This window comes from Molothrus ater, chromosome 10 (genome assembly GCF_012460135.2).
Source record: "Molothrus ater isolate BHLD 08-10-18 breed brown headed cowbird chromosome 10, BPBGC_Mater_1.1, whole genome shotgun sequence".
Lineage (NCBI taxonomy): Eukaryota > Metazoa > Chordata > Aves > Passeriformes > Icteridae > Molothrus > Molothrus ater.
Window position 1 is genome coordinate 11,078,148 of NC_050487.2, and position 14,057 is coordinate 11,092,204.

The 14,057-nt window shown below is 39.1% G+C and overlaps 1 protein-coding gene across 3 annotated transcripts in view; it reads right to left on the reverse strand.

Annotated features, from left to right (window-relative positions):
* Positions 1 to 14,057, reverse strand: part of TFDP2 (transcription factor Dp-2) — a 53,941-nt gene that overhangs the window by 38,691 nt on the left and 1,193 nt on the right. For all 3 annotated transcript variants that reach the window (XM_036388988.1, XM_036388987.1, XM_036388986.1), the window contains exon 2: positions 3,998 to 4,091. In XM_036388988.1, coding sequence (XP_036244881.1) covers positions 3,998 to 4,039 — 42 coding nt within the window. In that variant the 5' untranslated portion in view covers positions 4,040 to 4,091. The remainder of the gene's footprint in view (positions 1 to 3,997; positions 4,092 to 14,057) is intronic.

Below are 14,057 nucleotides of genomic sequence, written 5' to 3' on the forward strand. Positions count from 1 at the left end.
GACAAGAGGCTGCACTGCTGGCTCACACCTCTGCTGCCTTTACACCAACAACAGTGCCAGCTTCTCCCTGGAGCCCTGCCTGCCTCTGTGGCAACTAGAACACCAGTGGGAGAAACTTGAAATTCAGGGAAAGAATAGGGGCCCACAGGGATAAATATCATGTTAGATTATGGGCCTCAACTCATTCCAAGAGAAGGGATTACAAGGAACATCTTCAAAGACAGCACTGAAATGTGTTCACAATTGAACATTCAGCTCTAGATCTACAAGTGTACATTTCCCTATTCAGATCAGTGTTTCAATAAAACACTGAGGATGACGTACATATACGGTGTCAGAATGAAAATTCTAACTTCTACATTTAATTCTCTGAAAGATTTTGTGTGTATGTTGTACTCCAGTGATCCAAATGACACAAAGTTACAGAACTTCAGTTTGCACAGAAATATGTTGTTTTCATTACAATGATCCTAGTAGCACATTTATAAAGAGCAGCACTTCTCTCAATTTTATAATCCTTGTATCTAAGTTTAGAAGAGCTTGAAAACAAACTTGAATTTCATGAGAACCGAAGTGAGAAATGTGGCAGATCTAAAGGAATTTGTTTCTCCTGCAGAAGATTGATCCTAAGTCCTCAGAAGAAGCAATGTGTGATGGAACATTATAACACTGCAGCACAGCAGGACCTTCAGAGGATTCCATCTCAGTGTTCAAGAGGTCCCAGGCCACACTGTTATCTGAGACACCACACACTGCTTTTGGGAATCTTGTACTGTAACAACTCCTAAGCTGGAACCAGTACACAATCCAATGCTTAACTGGTATCATTTGTTACTTTTTGTACTGCTCCTGTGATATTTCTACTTTGTAACACTGGCCCACAGTGCCTGGTTACTGGGATGGCAGGAGCTGGACTCTCTTCTGTTCATCTGCAGCACAAGGAACCCAGCCACGATGGAAGATGAAGAAAGGACCTGGCAGGCTTTGCATATACTGAATATCTTAGAGGTGTGTTTGCCTTTCCTGTTAGTGACTAAGTTTCCAAACAGGGTGAGGGGAAAGAAAGAGTCACAGCCAGAGTTTTGGATGGGGCCAACTGCCATGAGCAGCTCTTGTAGTCTCTGTGACCACCCTCAGCAGTGAAACTCTGCTCCATGCTGAATGCGAAAGGAGAACATCACAGACATTTAACTGACCTTATCTATGGCAAGACAGCCACCCTCTGAGAAGCACTGACAAATAACTTCACAATCAAAACTTAACAGTCTTATTCAAAAAATTTGCTGAAGTTATATCACTCATTTGTTTGAGTAAACTAAACTAAAATTTACCATGAGTATTTGCTCTTTTTTTCTTCCATTTGTTAATACTCTTTTGGTGTCTTTTTACCTGAAGGACTGATGGGAAAGGAGATACAAAACAGGCAAGAAAAAACCCCACATTTTCTTATAGAAGGAAAGAATGAAACAACCCAGTTGGACAGGGTGATTTGAATTACATCTGGGCACAATGTATATGGTAAGCACATAAACATCTTTTTTCCAACAGAACCTGGAACTTTTAGTCAACATTTTATTATTCATAGCTTCTTTGGTCGGATTAGTTTTCTAAGGAAGGTCAAATTACCCACAAACAATATTCCACAGACAGATACCAGAGAGGGTCCTGTGTTTAAAGAAATGAGCAGCAAGCCCAGCCTGGATAATTTTCCCACCACGCACTCGGAGTTTGGAAGGTAAAACAGCAGCAGGGAAGGTTTTTCGTCTTGCACACACATCCAATCTACAGGAACATTCTGGCACGTGCTTGAAGTACAAGCTGGCTGGACAGGAGGTTGCTCAACACAGCTTCCTGCAAGGTGGAAATTCCAGCTGTGGCATTCCAGCTACAGCTCACTGGAGGGCTGTGATGCAGCAGGAGCACACACATGCCCAGCTGAGCAGCAGTGATTGCAGAATGCAGAGGTGGCAGCTTCCTGCCATGCACATTTGACAGAAACCCTTCAAGAGTTTCTGGAAGATGCTCAAATTCCAGTACTTTAAAACTTCCTTTCCTTGATGCTTCAACATAAAGGAAAAGGATGGAAGTACTCTCCCAAGGAAGCTCTCTCCCTCAACTCACTCTGCAGATCACTAAACCATTTCTGACACTATAACAAATATTAACCTTACATTTGAAACAAATTTTGAGCTGCAAAACCCCCAGGCATATACAGAATCTAAACCCTGCAACTCTGCAAATTCAGAAGCATGATGGCCTTCTGACAGCACCAGGAAACACCAGGGCTGACACTATTCTGAGGAACCACAGCAATTCTGAGTAACCAAGGCTGGGAAAACCCTAAGAAGTGCTACCAATGACACAAAGCATATGACCACCACATGAACAGGTAAACATGAAAACTGAGTCCTACATTCATCTGTACCACAGCAGCTGATTTTTTTAAACATAAACCCATAAATATTAGGTATCTGACTAGGTTTGACTGATTTTGACATGCAAAATTTCAAAGTATGCATACCAATAAAACATTTATTCTCTAAAGTAACCACAGCATTGTGCTGAAATAAACATCAAAATTATAGTTCTATATTCAGAACAAGAGTAGGTTACCCAGAGTAAATGTCACGTCTGTCCTCGGAGATTTTCAAAACCCAAAGCCCTGATGGAGCCCTGAGCAAAGCACCAAGGAGCTGGGCTCCAGTGTCAAAGAGCTTTACACAAAACCCCAGAGTAGATGGCCTCCTGAAATCCCTTCCAGCCTGTGCCACTCTGTGACACAGCACTCCATGGATTTTATTGGGATTGGTATTTATCCTTTGACTGCATCAAACAAAAGGTCAAAGCCACAAATGACCTGGATTTGTGCAGCTGTCCCACATACATCAGTAGAATTATTTATTTGTACTAGAGATGAATATGACCTATGAAATAATAAGCAAAGGGCTTTGAATATACACATCAGTTTACTTTATGTCTTGGTAAGCTTGAATTAAAAAGTGAGATATAAGACACCTCAAAAGCCTGGAGCCACACTCCAAATGAAGCTATTAATAAAGCCAACAGAAATTTCCACCACTTGAGAATTAATTTAAACCAAACTATATCATTGGCACCAATCTAACCCAATATGCACAAAAGCTTTTGCAGTTACTGAACAGAGCACAATCCTGGGCTGCCTGCACTTTCATTGTGGGGCACTTCTTTGGTGGTGTTGGCTCCTAAACCCACTCAGATTTAACTAGAATGCAGGATGTCAACAGGCAAATTGCCCAAGGCCCAAAGTCACCCTCAATTCACTGATCACCAGGATTAACCAGAACTGTTCTCTACACAAGCTGTGTATCTCAGGAAGCACAGCTAATTAGGCAGAAAATTAAGGTCAGGATGTTAAGACATTTCATAAGCTTCCTCAGAACTCGGGATAGAGGAGTCAAATATAGAGCCTGAGACACCACTACAGGCTGGGTAATGAGCAAGCAAAGGAACCAGAAGGCCTCCAGTCTTCTAGAAACCAAGAGTGTACCAACAGCAGCCAAATAATATGCAGTCTTTCTATTTTTTCTTGAGATCTGAGACTCAGACTCAATCAGTTAGAAGGATTTTACAGAGGTGCAAAGGTGAGAAGATTCAACAAAATGTGCAGCTTTCACCTAAGTTTGAAGAAATGTTCGAGAAATCACAGACTCACAGAATATCTCAAATTGGAAGGGACCTGAATGGATCAATATGAAAACAGCATAAAACATTGCCTCAGTTATCAATCTGACCAATTAAACTCCACATGCTTAAAGAGATTCTAACCAGTCTAAATTTATCAAAATACTGCAGAAGATGATGGGATACATATTTGTGGTATACAAAAATCAGATAAGAATTCTGAATTTGAAGATCTTTGTGATTGATTTCTTATATTTGTCCACACAGTTCTGAAAGTCAGCAGTGAGTGGCAGAATGCCAGTATGAACAGTAACACATGTTGAAGAGCCATACTTACATTTTTTGCCGTCATGTCAGACAGTATTGCTTTATATTTCATAAAGCCATAAGATATCCCTTTTCATCTTCACAGAATCTTTAAAATGAACATCCTGTAAGACAGTTAATGAAATATCTTAGTTGAAACCCAAGCTTCTGAGAAAATAATCCCCACAATAGTCAGGTTCTGCAGAAATACTAAAAATGGTCATTGATTGGAAGAGGCAGAGATGAAATCCTATGTATAAACGCCCAACTTACATAAAGGCCTGACTACGTTAATTTGCTAGCAAACAATGTTATATCATTACTAAAGTTTTGTAATTAAAACCATGCAATTTTTGCATTTAATGCAGATTTGCTTTAAAAATGGAAGTGAATTACTTCTCTCCACTGTCTCTTTAGCCAGCAACAGAGAAGGCTTTTAATCAAATGTATATATAGAAAAAACAGAAAACACTCAGAATTATTAGGAAACATGCAAGAAAAAAAATTCAGCTCTAAATCATCTTTTAAATATTTTCATGCTTTTTCATTAAACCTGTGTGGTTAGAATTATAATATTAGAATTCCAGGAAAAGATAAAAATGTTAGTACACCAAAAAATAGTTTAAAGTGACTTATTTTTTAAACGAAAGCTTCCAGAAGCCTTACAGAAAACAGAAAAAAAATTACAAATCAATGTTGTCAACACAAACCATTTTAAAGATAGAATTAACTTGACAAAATGTTTAGATACCTTGAAAAGTACTTTAGAAATACTACTTGCAGTTTAAAAATGGACCACAAAAGACATCTGAATTGCATTTGGATGAATAAGAGAGAGAGAACTGTTCACACTTAAGTGTGGAATCAATTCAGTAAAATTAGGAAGATACCTAAACTACTTATCAAAGAAGAGTCATGACCATTTACAGCAGAACTCAGCAGCTACAAAAGCAGGATGCCATTTATGCCATTTCCTCTGTGGTTTAACCTATGTCAAGTTTGAGAATGGCCAGTGTCTTCACCTCCCTCCAGGAAAGTGCCAGGGGTTGTTTAGTAGTGCGTGCAACTAATGAGGAACTCTACCATCACATCCCATCACTGCCGTAGTAGTTTGGGATTACCCAGAGAATTTTAAATTCTAGGCTGTTTCTACACGTTTCTTGGTTTATTCAGACATCAAATCAATTAAACTGTTAGTGGAAAACCATTTTATTCAACATAGAGGCGTCCTCCACTTCCTGTTGATTGAGTTGTACTTATCTTCCTTGGTGCCTCCCTTTATTGCAGCCATGATTAAGCAGTTACTCCAGAACACCACACAAATCTACTAAGACATTCTCCTGTGAAAACTTGTACATTTTAGTTTCACCACCAAACACCCACGAAAATAATACAAATTTTTCTCTGGCTTTAGAGAAGACACTACAAAGAGGTATCTATTCCCACCCTGGGGAAAGGAGCTACTGGATCTGTAGTAATCCTGAAACCTGAAGCCATAAAGCTACAAAGGTCATGGCAAGGAGCAAATACTGAATTCTTGCAATGCATCTGAAAATTATGATCTTTGGTGCCTGTTCTTTTTTGACATTTCTGACCCCTGCAGATGAACTCTCCAAATCCATCATCTGCAGCTCTGGCTAAAATTCCCGTTGCAGTCTGACCTCCCTCTCTTTAAGAGGCTTTACAAGTAATTCTCTCAAATAAAATGTAGTTAAGAACATAATTGCTGAGCAGTTTTAACTTATTTGCAGATAAGCAAACTAGGTTCATCATGACAAGTTATTTGCTGTCAAGCTTAATGATGCAGAAGGTATTGTCCATAAACTATTACAGTCCTTTGCCACAAGGCTCCTCAGCCAGTAAGAACAGTTGGGATTCTTCCAGCTTTATGAACACATTTTGTCAAGCCCGAGCAGCCAGACTTTGTGACCCCACCATCTGCCATGACCTCTTGTCAGGTTCAGACAAAAGAACCGACACAGATGGCCTCAAAATGGAGATTTTCTTCATTCCCAGTTGCTGCATGTGCTTGCGCCACACAGACAGAAAAACATAAAACTCAACCTTTTTTCTTCTTTAGCTGGTTTCTACTGAAATGAAGCTGCATAAAGACAGAGCCCAGAGCACGTGAGACACAAAGATTGCTTTTTCTGGAACTACATTTGTCCCTTCCTAAGCTAAGTCCTGGTTTATAATCCACTCCCATAAAATTGCCTTTTGGTCATATATTGTACGGCACAAGGAGCCAATCAAACTGCCTGACTTTGTAAACTCTGAGCTGTAGCTTCCTTTAGAACATATTTTCTAATCACTTGTGCCACTGATCCTAAAAAGCCAGTTTGAGCATGAAATTTACAAAAGCCCAGGTAATCAAGCTCTAGTTATAGCAAAACAGTACAGGAGTCTTATCTGTACCTATTCTAACTACAAGTTAAATGCCAGATCTATTCTGATCTTTTGGTGATTTTGAAGCTGAATTCCAGTGCAACAAACAGTGCAAAACAGAAAACAGTTATCTGCAGAACAACATTGCATTCCTTCTTATGTTTATTTTCGATCTATTGCCCAGTCTTATTTTTAAATTACCCCATAAGACAACATAACAGTCTGTTCTCTGCTTTACCAAACTTACCCTGGTTTCTCTTCTAAAATTTGATCAGTACAAGTCAGACCCTCACCTAGACCAGCACCATGCAAAGATCCTCCTCAGTGCCAGAGACCAGTTCCCACAGAAAGTGCCATTTATGTAATATTACATCAGTACTAAACATCTACAAATGAAGATGACTACTGGACAATCACCTAAATTGTTATGATGAAAAGTCTTTACAGAACATACAAAAAATTTTAAAAAAGAGATATTTTAGTATCCTAGGATGATTTTTATCAACACTAAGGAGTGTTTTTTCTCATTTACCTGATAAACAGTATTGTAAAGTGAAAATTATTCCAGGTAACTGGGTCAGCTAAGAGGAAAGTGTGATGAGTTTCAAGAAAAAGAAACCTGTACAATACCAGTCTTTCCACAAGAAAGTAATTTATACTCTTCATATCCCTCTCCATAGTACTAACTTCCAACTATTACAAGACTGATTTCAGAAGACAGCAGTAACAAAAAGACTCCTTATTAATCAGTACAGGCTCAGTTTTAAACCACTAATTTATGCACAGCATCTTCATGGCTTAGACCACCTGTTACACATATGCTGCTTCAGTGTGTCTCAAGTTTTCAGATCAGCAAAATTTCAAAATTATTAAGTACTTATCAGAAATCCACCTGCTCCCAGGAAGTGTTTCTCCAGCTTGTTCCTAAAACATGTTTCAATACCTAACTCCTTTTTGGAAAAAAAAAATTAAAAAAAAAAAAACAAGACAGGAATGCCATATAACAATCCAGCTTGTCACTCAATGAAGCTCTTCAAAAAAGCCAACCAAGGTATATATTCAACAAGTCACACACACAGGATAGAAAATAAGTCACCATCTTCAGCTGTCACACAGTAATTTTTATTTTGAAAATAACATTAGAAAGTAGCTCTAAGGAAGCCTTTGAAAGGAACTTCCACCATGACTTGTATGATGAAAGTCTGGCAGGTACCACAACTTATTTTTCCAGCCTTTACTGTGAGCAACTGTATGCCTTCAAAACAGTCCTAGTAGATATCAGACAAGGTGATTAGAGAGACTGAACAAAGCAAGTCTGACTTGACCACTGAATGATATTACAAATTTTTAACAAAATAAAATAATTTGAGAAGAGTATTCAGTTTAAAAGTGTCATTGTTTAATGACACTTGATTTAAATTAAATTGAATTAAAAGGCTGCAGCCTGCGAATCCAAAGCACAGAAGTTCTCTCAACTATACAACACAAAAAGGAAATGAGCATTACTGCTTTAAACCTAGATCCAAATGAAAGATAAAACTACCTGAACCCAAATTGAAAGTGAAGATCTCATCTTGTAGTTAAGATCGAGGAAAATGCCAATGTATCATCAAAAAAATTAACTGACACCTCCTGGCAACAGCAGTGATTATGACTCAAGTTCACACAGCACTAAGAACTCGGAAAAAAACAGAGGAGGCATTCCTGCAAGTTCAATGAGTATAAACTGTAGCACTTCAGCTCCATGAGAGAGATCCACCAAACTGTGGGGTTCGCTAAAAGCAAATGTCCCCTCAAGGACTGAATGTAGCAAATACTGAGGCAACAAATGAACTGGATTCCATTCGGGACTCTCGGAGTGGATCCCAAATGCTACAACCCAATTACTCCCACTATTTATTGTATTTACTCACTGTTGTACCCATTATTTACTACCATTATTTACTACCAGTACACAGTATATGACTGTACATGTATACATGACTAGAAAAAGCACTGTTTGATGGAGGCTACTCAATATCCTGAATCCCAGCAATGAAGACAGGTCTGAGTGAGAAGAACACGTAACATGGGAAGAAAATCCAAAGCTGGATTCAAACTCTCTCCTAGCTGAAAGTGCTCAAGGTCTCCATTCATTCAACTGCACTGCTGACCCTCAAGTTCTGCTGCTTGCCCAGTGCTGCCAGTGCTGGGCCCCCATTCCCAGCAGCCTGGGCCTGGCTGCTCCTCAGGCACGTTCCTGGCCACACTCAGTGCCAGCACCAGCACTGAGCCACAGGGCCAACCACGGGGGCAGCAATCACAGCTTCTTGCTAAATCAGTGGGGTGGAGCATGTTTCTTATTGTCCAAATGAGGAGAACTTTACATTAAACATGTGGAATAATTCCCAAGCACTTGAACTTTGAAGGCTCTTTTAATTCCCCAAACCAGCTTACTGTAATTCAAGATAGAGTACACAGGGCCTGACATCAGCACAGAGGGGAACATTCATGCACACTTAAAGTATGATCTAAAACATCTTTCTGAGATTTATAGACAACTTTTATCTATTCTATAAGCTCACTTTTTGTTCTCTGACTGGGTTTCTAGCCCATAGCTGACTACTATACAGGCACAACACTTGGGAGTCTGCTGCTTCAGTAGTAAGGAGCAGGTACAACTTCCTTTCAGAGTAAACAGCAAACTGTATTTTCACAAACACATTTTTGCCTGAAGAAATTTCATTTTCACAATGGATTGACATTTGAAAAAAATTGAGTGATTTATGTGATGACTGTAAAATACCATGGTAAGATGGTGTTTGTGCATTGCCAAGAATACATTGGCTCCTCTGTCAATCAAGCTCAGATGAAAACAGCATCTTTTTGTCTACTGAGACTTCACACCAGCTTCTTCCTAACACCAGCCCATACACTGTATGATACACCAGAGAATGGTCTAGATATTAATCTGGTTTTGTAAGTTTTAATATTGAGATTTAAAAATTTCCAGAATTATCAGTGTATTGACAAATATATGGAAATGTTTAACCACACTGTTGAGATATACTTTTGGCTACACTTTGCAGCTGGAAGGATCTTAACATCCAATGAACTGAAGATAATTTTATATTTGCATTTAATTAAAAACTACCAAGTTATATGACAAGAAACAACTTGATTATGAAGACTTAGTAGCTATTTCTTCCTAAAGCTATAACTTTCCTCATAGTTTGCTAGCAGCTTTGCTGTAGTTTAATGCCTCTATTTAACTCTACTCTTGCATGGGTCAAAGATTATGGCAGTATTCACCAAAGGGTAAAGGTTACCAAAATTTCATACTTATTTAATTATAATTTGGTACAAAGGCAAAAAGGGAATTTTCTGGTGATGAACAAGCTCACAAATACTGATTACAGCACACAATGATACCTGAAGGGCACAGTTCAATGAAATATACTGCACTGCTCTGAGATCCCGCCCCTGCTAAGAGGGATCTTCCACTTTTACCCACTTCTTCCACCTTCCACTCCTTCCCAATGCTGCACACCCTCAACAGCTGCCATTGCTACCTGGCCCTCTCAGAGAGCACCTCAGGTCTAATATTGTCACAATTCCAACAGTGGGGCTGACAGGGGCTATAACAAAGTTTTCCAACCACTGTAACCCCTGAGAGCTCCAAGGGCCACCTCAGCCTGTGCACAGGACAGGACCAAGCCTCAGACCTGGCCACTGACTGACCAGTTCCATTTCTGAAAAAAAAGCATTCATGATCCCTCAGAATTTACTTATGGATTGAAATGTGACAAAAGGTGTCATATGGCTTGTCCATATGAAGACTACTGTATGCTTTTGAAGAATTCACTGGGGTGTGTGCATGCTTCAAAAATCCATTAGGAAGGGGGATATTTTTTTCTCCAGATCACAGCTTCCTCAATTTCTTATCCAGCAAGAAGCAGGATTAATAATTTGCTTTTGACAGAGAGCAGAAGTCTGCTGTTATACCAAATCAATACACAGCTTGAAATTGTATCAGTTGTACGTATGAAGTTACTGATCTAAAAAAATGTTTGAATGTATTTGCAACTGCAAGTTGAATTTTAAATAAACTGAAGTTTACAATAACCTGATTGCACCTTTAAGAGAACAGAAATATATTTCTCACATTCCTCAAATCTCAAGGTCAAGTTTATAACAAAAGGAAGTTACCTAACTCCTTCCTCCCAAGAAATGGAGAGCCCATGTACACATGGTTTCTTATTTCACTCTGAGGACATAAGCTCACTTTCACTTGCACTTTCTAATCTCATCCATAATTACTGGTCATGTTACCACCATATATTCTTGGATGACCATTACAGTTCCCAAGTGACTTTCAGTATGTCAATGCATTGGCATTAACAAGCCTTAATGAGTAGCTACTGATATATTTGCTTTAATTCCCACAAATAGCATTATAATAGCTGCTACCAAGTCAAAGAATTCCTCTATACAACTAAAAGTTCACAGCCTTAAAGACAGTGGATACCTGTTGCTAATTTCTTTCTGACCTTATTTTTCTTTTTTCCCACCCCGAAATTTGCAATGAGAAAACAGTGAATTAAAATGGTCCCTTATTCACACAGAACATATTTGTGTACACCACCCATGGGCAAATGGATTATGAATTCCTATCAAATTAACCTTCCCATACACCCAGCCAGATGTTATAATCATCCAAGAGAGGTCAGTGAGGGACTCCACTAAACAAAAGTACCAAAGAGGTTGTAAGCCACAACTGAATCATCTGCTATTCCCACCCAAACCAACACAAACCTAGCAGCAGCAGGAACCTGATGGAACAGGAGAAACCTGCCTTGCCAAACACAGGAGCATACTCTAAGCTCCACAGGAAAAAGTAAATTGAGCTGCAAGACCAGAATTACATTCCCAAATGGAGTTTGGTCTCCAGATGTTAACAAAAATCCCATGGTTTGGACATGGGCACTCCATCACTGCTAGCAAAGAGGAACAGAGGCAGTCTCAGCTACCATCACTGCTTCCTCTGACACGTGTTTGTGTAAAACCTGGTGGTCAGGGCACATCCACTGACTGAAATAACACAAAACCAGTGAAGACAACATCACCTTTATAAGGTGGATGATTTCTACAGGTCATGTTAAAACCTGGCTGTTCATGTCAGTCAAATATCCTATGGACTGTAAACCCAGAAGATCCCAGCGCTGTGACAATTCTGGATAATGCCTTCAAAGATACCTCTAAAGAAAGCCCTTCTAGAATTCATGCTTAAATGATTTGGGAAGTTACCAAAAATCAAGTTGTCTCCTCTTTTAAACATTATCAAGTCAGAAAGAATGAAACTGTGCCAACACCTAAATTGCTGCAGTTCACAACCAAGCACACTAACAAAACCAAACACTCATCTTTTCCCAGCTTGGTTTCAGGCTCCATAGTGACAGCCAATACTGGATGTGAGCTGGCTAAAGCACTATTTTTCATGTGCTACAAAAATCCAGGAGTTACTTTAGGTTTCAGTAAGTACAAATATCCTCACAAATGGCTTCACAGGAGGCTGTGGATTTTGCAAACCGTGTTCTGAAAGGCAAAGAGTTTCTTCAGCAGTACTAAGTGAATAGCTAGACCTTGAATTATTTTCAAACATCATCTTTTTAATTCAATTACTGTTCTGTATTTCACCAGAAGTAGGATATTCTACAAAGCTGTGCTTTTGTTACAGGTCTATTATAGTGGTCTTACAAACTGAACTATTGTAGGCCTGCAGTTTTGCTTAGATTGATTTTTATGCTATAAATACTGAAAAGCATAAAGTAATTTGAGCAGTCTGTAAAGCCCTTTATTGGAAACTATCACACAGGACATCAGATCAAGGAGCAAAGGAGTTCCTTTAATGAAACTATGAAAATAAGATCACTTACTACTGCTTCAGATCCTTGCAGAAGAATCATGGTCTACAAATCAAATAATGGGGGGAGAAAGAATTCATTTCATTCTGATACTGGATGTTACAAAATAAACATGAAGAATCAATCCAGGAAGTGGCTACAAAACTCTCGCTCCCTAGCACACCTGCACCTTTTTACAATATTTCCTTGCATACCCCTGGTTTCTCAGATCCCACCACAGACATTTGTGCCCTCAGCTCCACCATGTTATGTGCCCTATTACCACACCAAGACATTGGGGCTGTTTGTCACCTAATACCTAAAGTTTTGTGACAAACCCATCTGATTCCAGTGGTTTCTTGGCTTTATGCACAAAAAAATCCACAAGTGTATTTCCTAGGAAAAGAACAGACAGCTGATTTTCCCCTATTTTAAGATTCACTGTTGGTTCATCAAGAGTCATGTACAGTGAATGTAATTGGAAAAGTAGTGGAGAAAGTCTTACACCGTTACACTCAAAACATGAAAAGGCAAACAATTTAAGAAATTATCACTTATTAGAGACAGCCCTAAGAACATTATATTAAGGTAGCACACCAGAAGAAATGCAATTCCAAGAACTGAATTAGACTGGCTATGACTAGAATTCATTCTGCTCCACATCAGGATACAGAAATTTAAATATTTCTCTCTACACAGGATGGGCTACACGAGCTTCCCTTCATACCATGCAAGTCACTACTCTATATTGCATTTAGAGATTGACATTCAGCTTTCACAGGCACAGCGACAGGGTCTGCACATCTAAACCAACATCATACACCCCTGAAGAGGATGTAGCGCTGGAATTTTGGTCCCTGTTTCTTCACTAAACCTTTAACAATTTTAGCCAAAGCTACTGAAAGATCTTCAGTGGGAGGGTGCTGACAACTGCTCAGGAAGTGTGTCCAGATGCACCAGAGGTCTCTACAGTGCCATCCAACATAGCCAAGAGCAGCCAGAGATAAGGAAACTCTTGTCCTACTGACATCCCCTGCAGAACAGCACTGCTGCTGCCCAGCTGGGTGCTTGGCCTGTGCCTTTTACACTGGAGAGCTGCTGCCAAGATGCTCTTCTGAAAACTGCACCTTCCCACTTTGTAAAGTGAGGCACCAGGCAGAACCCTCTGCAGCAATTAAGAGCATCCCTCTCACTGGTGTGTTTTCTGTAAAATTAATTCTATTAAGATAGTACAAGTCAAATGGTTTCTTTTTGCTATGCAAAGAGGAAGTGGTTAAAAGAAAGCCAAATAATTTGACAGTAATATAAGATCACTCTTAAATTCACCCATGAGACAATCTTATTAATATTGAATAATTTTCTTTTTTCTTCTAGTATAGAACTAAATAATTTGACCTGTTACTCTGTCCTCTTCTAGAGGCACTAGACTCACTTTACAGTAAGAAACTTTTCAAAAGAAAAGTTGACTTTTTTTCCCTCCTGACCACCTCTCCTGCCAAGTCTTTTCTTTTCTATAACACAAACTTCTCCTTAGTATGCCATGTTTTTTTCAAAGTGCTATATTTAACACCCTCCACGTTAGTTTGAACAGAAGTTTCTGAAATTCAATACTTCACTGTGTAAAAACTACTGGTGAGTATACAGAGCATTGGCATAAATATGGGCTGTGAAACACAGGTCTGCATTTGCCCTGTAACACTGGTCCTCTCAGTCCTTGCCACACTTACACAGATCTGGTTTTGTGTATGATAGGATATAATATAATCAAAAGAAAGGAGGTTAATTTGGGAAGGGTAAAGGAATAGAGAAAATCTATTAATTTCT